The sequence below is a fragment of the Oncorhynchus keta genome, chromosome 35 (assembly GCF_023373465.1).
Source record: "Oncorhynchus keta strain PuntledgeMale-10-30-2019 chromosome 35, Oket_V2, whole genome shotgun sequence".
NCBI lineage: Eukaryota > Metazoa > Chordata > Actinopteri > Salmoniformes > Salmonidae > Oncorhynchus > Oncorhynchus keta.
The window spans coordinates 82,776,690-82,784,768 of record NC_068455.1 but is presented as its reverse complement, the minus strand read 5'-3'; the positions used below and the strand labels follow the sequence as shown (position 1 = coordinate 82,784,768).

At 49.3% G+C, this 8,079-nt stretch overlaps 1 protein-coding gene across 2 annotated transcripts; it reads left to right on the top strand.

Moving 5' to 3' along the window:
• Window positions 1-2,504: 2,504 nt before the first annotated feature.
• LOC127916415 (uncharacterized) lies at window positions 2,505-6,517 on the top strand. 2 transcript variants are annotated; one of them, XM_052498190.1, is made up of 5 exons: window positions 2,505-2,689; window positions 3,235-3,468; window positions 5,596-5,689; window positions 6,100-6,262; window positions 6,370-6,517. In XM_052498190.1, the coding sequence occupies exons 1-5, from the start codon at window positions 2,505-2,507 to the stop codon at window positions 6,423-6,425; spliced, it is 732 nt and encodes a 243-aa protein (XP_052354150.1). In that variant the 3' UTR covers window positions 6,426-6,517. The 2 variants fall into 2 exon arrangements, with proteins under 2 accessions (XP_052354150.1, XP_052354149.1); XM_052498189.1 differs by having other exon boundaries at window positions 6,034-6,262.
• Window positions 6,518-8,079: the final 1,562 nt, after the last annotated feature.

Here is an 8,079-nt window from a genome sequence, read left to right as displayed (position 1 = left end):
ACACAAGCATTTAGCTAGGTATTACTGTTGGAGCTAGAAACACAAGCATTTAGCTAGGTATTACTGTTGGAGCTAGAAACACAAGCATTTAGCTAGGTATTACTGTTGGAGCTAGAAACACAAGCATTTAGCTAGGTATTACTGTTGTGAGCTAGAAACACAAGCATTTAGCTAGGTATTACTGTTGGAGCTAGAAACACAAGTATTTAGCTAGGTATTACTGTTGGAGCTAGAAACACAAGCATTTAGCTAGGTATTACTGTTGGAGCTAGAAACACAAGCATTTAGCCAGGTATTACTGTTGGAGCTAGAAACACAAGCATTTAGCTAGGTATTACTGTTGGAGCTAGAAACACAAGCATTTAGCTAGGTATTACTGTTGGAGCTAGAAACACAAGCATTTAGCTAGGTATTACTGTTGGAGCTAGAAACACAAGCATTTAGCTGGGTATTACTGTTGGAGCTAGAAACACAAGCATTTAGCTAGGTATTACTGTTGGAGCTAGAAACACAAGCATTTAGCCAGGTATTACTGTTGGAGCTAGAAACACAAGCATTTAGCTAGGTATTACTGTTGGAGCTAGAAACACAAGCATTTAGTTAGGTATTACTGTTGGAGCTAGAAACACAAGCATTTAGCTAGGTATTACTGTTGGAGCTAGAAACACAAGCATTTAGCTAGGTATTACTGTTGGAGCTAGAAACACAAGCATTTAGCTGTACCTGTGATAACATCTATGTAAGCGACCAATGAATGTGATTTGATTTTGGTTTAGATTTATACTTCTGCCATTTTAATAAAGCTACATTTCTCCTCTTTTCAAGGAAGTCAGTGTTATTTATGTTTAGAACACCAGAGCTGTCAATTATTATTGTTAAGTATTAACATGTCGCCGAGGCTTCATAGCCCAAATGGTTAATAATGGTTGCCGTTGGTTACCATTGGTTACCATTGGCTACCGTTGGTTACCATTGGTTACCGTTCGTTGCCATTGGTTGCCATTGCTTACCATTGGGTGCCATTGGTTACCATTGGGTGCCATTGGTTACCATTGGTTGCCATTGGTTACCAGTGGTTACAGCCTGTCAGAATATCACTGTTTCCAGCTAAGGTATACAAGGGGATAGAAGGTCTAGTTGGACAAGGCACATGATGAACGTTAAAGGTAAATATTCATTATTTAATGGAGAAAAAAAAAATCACTATTATGATGACTGACTAAAACTAGAAAAAAAGAAACAGAGTTTTAATCAACTGATAATAACTAAAACGAGACTAAAGTTGTCCAGAGATTTAGAGGACTGATAATTACTAAAACGAGACTAAAGTTGTCCAGAGATTTAGAGGACTGATAATTACTAAAATGATGAAACAAAGGATGAAATTACTCAAATGTGACTCAGACTAAAACAGCTGCCAAAATGAGCACAGAAACACACACTCAACCTCTCCTCTAACCCTGCCCTCTCCTCTCCTCTCCTCTCCTCTAACCCTGCCCCCTCCTCCCTCTCCTCTCCTCTCCTCTCTCCCTCTCCTCTCCTCTCCTCTAACCCTGCCCTCTCCTCTCCTCTCCTCTCCTCTCCTCTCCTCTCCTCTCCTCTCCTCCCTCTCCTCCTCCCTCCTCTAACCCTCTCCCCTCCTCCTCCTCTCCTCTCCTCTCCTCTCCTCTCCTCTCTCTCCTCTCCTCTCCTCTCCTCTCCTCTCCTCTCCTCTCTCCTCCCCTCCTCCCTCCCCGCCCCTCCCCTCCTCTTCTCTCCTCTCCTCTCCTCTCCTCTCCTCCCTCTCCTCTCCTCTCCTCTCACCCTGCCCCCTCCTCTCCTCTCCTCTCCTCTCCTCCCTCTCCTCTCCCTCTCCCCCCTGCCCCCTCCCCTCCCCTCCCCGCCTCTCCTCCTCTCCCTCTCCTCTCCTCTCCTCCTCTCCTCTCCTCTCCTCTCCTCTCACATCTCCTCTCCTCTCCTCTAACCCTGCCCCCTCCCCTCCCCTCCCCTCCCCGCCCCTCCTCTCCTCTCCTCTCCTCTAACCCTGCCCTCTCCTCCCTCCCCTCCTCTCCTCTCCTCTCCTCTCCTCTCCTCTCCTCTCCTCTCCTCTCCTCTCCTCTCCTCTCCTCTCCTCTCCCCTCCTCTCCTCTCCCTCTCCTCTCCCCTCCCCTCCTCTCCTCTCCTCTCCTCTAACCCTGCCCCCTCCTCTCCTCTCCTCTCCTCTCCTCTCCTCTCCTCTCCCCTCCCCGCCTCTCCTCTCCTCTCCCTCTCCTCTCCTCTCCTCTCCTCTCCCTCCCCTCTCCTCTCCTCTCCTCTCCTCTCCTCTCCTCTCTCTCCTCTCCCCTCCCCTCCCCCTCCCTCCCTGCCCTCCCCTCCCCTCCCTCCCCTCCCCTCCCCTCCTCTCCTCCACCCAGGACTCCAGCAGTACAACAGTCAAAGGGAACGTCACCAAACTCTCCAAAGCTCCAACCACCACAGAGTCTAAACCCCGAGACCCGGACAAGACAATAGAGTCAACCACTACTATGACCACTACTGCAGCTGTTAAACCTGAGAAGGCTGACTGGACCACAGAGAGCCACGCGGTCGCGGTTCGCCACGGTCGAACCACTACTATGACCACTACTGCAGCTGTTAATAAACCTGAGAAGGCTGACTGGACCACAGAGAGCCACGCGGTCGCCGTTCACCACGGTCGAACCACCACCGTGTACGATCAGTTTCAGCATTATTAGCGGTTATTTAAAAAATAGTTATTTAAAAAATAGTTATTTAAAAATAATAATAATCTTAATTACTTTTCTGTAGTAAAAAAGTAGTAGTTATTTAAAAATAATAATAATCTTAAAGTTACTTTTCTGTAGTAGTGTACTATATAGTACTATATAGAATAGGGCTCTGGTCTATAGTAGTCTAAAGTAGGGTCTATAGTACTATATAGGGAATAGGGTCTATAGTAGTGTACTATATAGGGAATAGGGCTCTGGTCTATAGTAGTGTACTATATAGGGAATAGGTCTATAGTAGTGTACTATATAGGGAATAGGGTCTCTATAGTAGTCTAAAGTACTATATAGGGAATAGGGTCTATAGTCTATAGTAGTGCACTATATAGGGAATAGGGTCTATAGTAGTGCACTATATAGGGAATAGGGTCTATAGTAGTGCACTATATAGGGAATAGGGTCTATAGTAGTGCACTATATAGGGAATAGGGTGCCATTTTGGATACAATCTTAAATCTGTTTTGTTTAGGAGTCTGAGCAACACTATCGCCATCAAACCCAGAGTGGAAGAACCAGAGAGGACCGTAGAGGACCACGATCCAACCGTAGGACCAACCCAGGACCAACCTCTACCTCTCATCCCTCCCCTCTCACTCACCTTCACACAGACACCTTCACAGAACCTACTGGCTGTCGTCGCCCATGGCAACGGCAACCTGGGCGGAGTTGGGGTGGGGCCTCAACCCGGAACACTCGGTCTGAGGTGCAGAACTACAGCTCCCATAATGCATCACACTGAGAATGTTGGACCAGGGTTGTTTTTGTTGTTGTTATTGTTTGTTTGTCCTCTCTCGACAAGGCTTAGGCCAATCAGATAGCAGACACACATAGTGGTTGTTTTGGCAGTGTCGGAGGTGGAGATGTCAAATCGCGTTAGAGGTGCAGAATGAGGCCTCCCGAGTGGCACAGTGGTTTTAAGGCACTGCATCGCTAGCTGGCACCACTAGAGATTCTGGGTTCGAGTCCAGGCAGCCGGCCGCGACTGAGAGACCCTTGGTGCGGCGCACACTTGGCACAGCGTCGTCCGGGTTAGGGGAGGGTTTGGCCCGGCCCTGCGTCGTCCGGGTTAGGGGAGGGTTTGGCCCGGCACAGCGTAGTCCGGGTCAGGGGAGGGTTTGGCCGGCCCAGCGTCGTCCGGGTTAGGGGAGGGTTTGGCCGGCCCTGCGTCGTCCGGGTTAGGGGAGGGTTTGGCCGGCCCTGCGTCGTCCGGGTTAGGGGAGGGTTTGGCCCGGCCCTGCGTCGTCCGGGTTAGGGGAGGGTTTGGCCGGCCAGCGTCGTCCGGGTCAGGGGAGGGTTTGGCCGGCCCTGCGTCGTCCGGGTCAGGGGAGGGTTTGGCCGGCCCTGCGTCGTCCGGGTCAGGGGAGGGTTTGGCCGGCCCTGCGTCGTCCGGGTTAGGGGAGGGTTTGGCCGGCCCTGCGTCGTCCGGGTTAGGGGAGGGTTTGGCCGGCCCTGCGTCGTCCGGGTCAGGGGAGGGTTTGGCCGGCCCTGCGTCGTCCGGGTTAGGGGAGGGTTTGGCCGGCCCTGCGTCGTCCGGGTCAGGGGAGGGTTTGGCCGGCCCTGCGTCGTCCGGGTCAGGGGAGGGTTTGGCCGGCCCAGCGTCGTCCGGGTCAGGGGAGGGTTTGGCCGGCCCTGCGTCGTCCGGGTCAGGGGAGGGTTTGGCCGGCCCTGCGTCGTCCGGGTTAGGGGAGGGTTTGGCCGGCCCTGCGTCGTCCGGGTTAGGGGAGGGTTTGGCAGGCCCTGCGTCGTCCGGTTAGGGAGGGTTTGGCCGTCCGGGTTAGGGGAGGGTTTGGCCCAGCGTCGTCCGGGTTAGGGGAGGGTTTGGCCGGCCCTGCGTCGTCCGGGTTAGGGGAGGGTTTGGCCGGCCCTGCGTCGTCCGGGTTAGGGGAGGGTTTGGCCGGCCCTGCGTCGTCCTGGTTAGGGGAGGGTTTGGCCGGCCCTGCGTCGTCCGGGTTAGGGGAGGGTTTGGCCGGCCCTGCGTCGTCCGGGTTATGGGAGGGTTTGGCCCGGCAGGGATGTCCTTGTTCCATCGCGCACTAGCGACTCCTGTGGCCGGCCGGCTGGGCGTGGTAAACTCTGACACGGTCGCCTTCCTGGTTAAGCGGGCATTGTGTCAAGAAGCAGTGCGGCTTGGCTGGGTCGTGTTTCGGAGGACGCATGGCTCTCGACCTTCGCCTCTCCCAAGTCAGTACGGGAGTTGCAGCGATGAGACAAGACTGTAACTACCAATTGGGGTAAAAAAAAAAATACAGAGAGAAAGTGTACGCTATATAGAAATAATGACACTCAAATTGAACAGTCATGAAACTAAATAAAAAGGATTTGTATGGTTGAGGTGGTGTTACATCACAGTGTTCCAAGAAACTCCAGCCAATGGCAACGTCCGCTTTAGAAACAAGGCAGCGTGGGATGTCTGTTAATGTTAACTCCAGCCAATGGCAACGTCCGCTTTAGAAACAAGGCAGCGTGGGATGTCTGTTAATGTTAACTCCAGCCAATGGCAACGTCCGCTTTAGAAACAAGGCAGCGTGGGATGTCTGTTAATGTTAACTCCAGCCAATGGCAACGTCCGCTTTAGAAACAAGGCAGCGTGGGATGTCTGTTAATGTTAACTCCAGCCAATGGCAACGTCCGCTTTAGAAACAAGGCAGCGTGGGATGTCTGTTAATGTTAACTCCAGCCAATGGCAACGTCCGCTTTAGCCACTTGTGGATTTGATTCGCTCACAATGCAGTTCCACCGCCAACACAACCGCTATGTGGATCTGATTGTATCGCGCCCTGGAGACGATGGTGACTGTGTGTTTATGTGTCTGTCTGTCTGTCGTCTCTAGGTCAATAGACAAGTCTAAAAGACACGTAAACATTTTGAACAGAATCTCACAGCAATCTCTCTCCAGTCATTTCACTGGCAATCTGATGGCTCAGGTAAGTGTGTGTGTGTGTGTGTGTGTGTGTGTGTGTGTGTGTGTGTGTGTGTGTGTGTGTGTGTGTGTGTGTGTGTGTGTGTGTGTGTGTGTGTGTGTGTGTGTGTGTGTGTGTGTGTGTGTGTGTGTGTGTGTGTGTGTGCTCAAGTGAAATGTTCTTCCACAAGATAGTAGACATTAACCCCCCAGGCCCCTGTCTGGCTATATCATCGAACCACTCCTCCCTCGGGCTATATCATTCTATTCTCTCCTCTCCTCTCTCCTGTCTCCTCTCCTGTCTCCTCTCCTCTCCTCCTCTCTTTCTCCTCTCCTCTCTCCTCACTCCTCCTCACTCCTCTTCTCTAGCTCCTCTCTCTCCTCTATCTCTTCTCTCTTCTTCTCTCTCTACTCTCTTCTCTCTGTCCTCTGCAGATGATATCAGAGAAGAGTGTGATCCACGAACGTTCCTTCCTGTCCGACCGCGAGCGTGACCGAGGAGACCGTGAGCGTATGGCTACGGTTGGGAAGAGGAAGCCAGACATTCTCTTCCCTGAACTAAGAACCTCTCTGCTGCCTGAGATACGAGGGGCTGAAGGTAAGCTCTGCACGCACACACACACACACACACACACACACACACGCACACGCACACACACACGCGCTTTGTGAATTACATTGACCAGGTCCCCTTGTGTCTTCCAGGCAAACAGACTAAACCCACCAGGACCAGAAGAAGGAGAGACACATCCCCTCTATAGCCACAACGGATACACACCACTACAACACACTACAACACACACCACTACACACTACAATACACACCACTACACACTACAATACACACCACTACAACACACTACAACACACACTACAACACACCACTACAACACACACCACTACAACACACACCACGACAATACACACCACTACACACTACAATACACACCACTACAACAACACACACCACTACACACCACTACACACTACAATACACACCACTACAACACACACCACTACAGTACACACCACACTACAATACACACACACTTTACAAAGGACCCACAGCATGACTGATACACACCGTCATTGTAAATAATAATTTGTTCTTAACTGACTTGCCTTGTTAAATAAAGGTTAACATTTTTTTTAAAGATTGAAAAAACACTCAAACAGACCACTGTGAAAGGTACCAGAACCCTTAACCAGAGCTTTTAACCAGAGCTTTTAACCAGAGCTTTTAACCAGAGCTTTTAACCAGAGACTTTAACCAAAGACATTAACCAGAGCTTTTAACCAGAGACTTTAACCAAAGACATTAACCAGAGACTTTAACCAGAGACTTTAACCAGAGACTTTAACCAGAGACATTAACCAGAGCTTTTAACCAGCGACTTTAACCAGAGACATTAACCAGAGACTTTAACCAGAGACGTTAACCAGAGACTTTAACCAGAGACATTAACCAGAGCTTTTAACCAGAGACTTTAACCAGAGACATTAACCAGAGACTTTAACCAGAGACGTTAACCAGAGACATTAACCAGAGACATTAACCAGAGCTTTTAACCATAACTTTAACCAGAGACATTAACCAGAGACTTTAACCAGAGACGTTAACCAGAGACATTAACCAGAGCTTTTAACCAGAACTTTTAACCAGAGACTTTAACTAGAGACTTTAACCAGAGACTTTAACCAGAGACATTAACCAGAGACTTTAACCAGAGACTTTAACCAGAGACTTTAACCAGAGACTTTAACCAGAGACTTTAACCAGAGCTTTTAACCAGAGACATTAACCAGAGACTTTAACCAGAACTTTAACCAGTGACTTTAACCAGAGACGTTAACCAGAGACTTTAACCAGAGACATTAACCAGAGACTTTAACCAGAGACTTTAACCAGAGACGTTAACCAGAGAGACTTTAACCAGAGACTTAACCAGAAACTTTAACCAGAGACTTTAACCAGAGACGTTAACCAGAGACTTTAACCAGAGACATTAACCAGAGACATTAACCAGAGACTTTAACCAGAGACTTTAACCAGAGACTTTAACCAGAGACTTTAGAGACTTTAACCAGAGACATTAACCAGAGACTTTAACCAGAGACTTTAACCAGAGACTTTAACCAGAGACATTAACCAGAGACTTTAACCAGAGAGAACCAGAGACTTAACCAGAGACTTTAACCAGAGACGTTAACCAGAGACGTTAACCAGAGACTTTAACCAGAGACTTAACCAGAGACTAACCAGAGACTTTAACCAGAGACGTTAACCAGAGACTTTAACCAGAGACTTTAACCAGAGACGTTAACCAGAGACTTTAACCAGAGACGTTAACCAGAGACTTTAACCAGAGACATTAACCAGAGACTTTAACCAGAGACTTTAACCAGAGACTTTAA

Coding starts and splice junctions, on each gene's coding strand:
- LOC127916415 (XM_052498189.1), top strand. CDS start 2,505: ATGACCACTACTGCAGCTGTTAAACCTGAGAAGGCTGACTGGACCACA. Junction 2,690..3,234: donor CACGGTCGAACCACCACCGT/GTACGATCAGTT, acceptor TGTTTTGTTTAG/GAGTCTGAGCAACACTATCG. Junction 5,690..6,033: donor CTGGCAATCTGATGGCTCAG/GTAAGTGTGTGT, acceptor CCTCTTCTCTAG/CTCCTCTCTCTCCTCTATCT.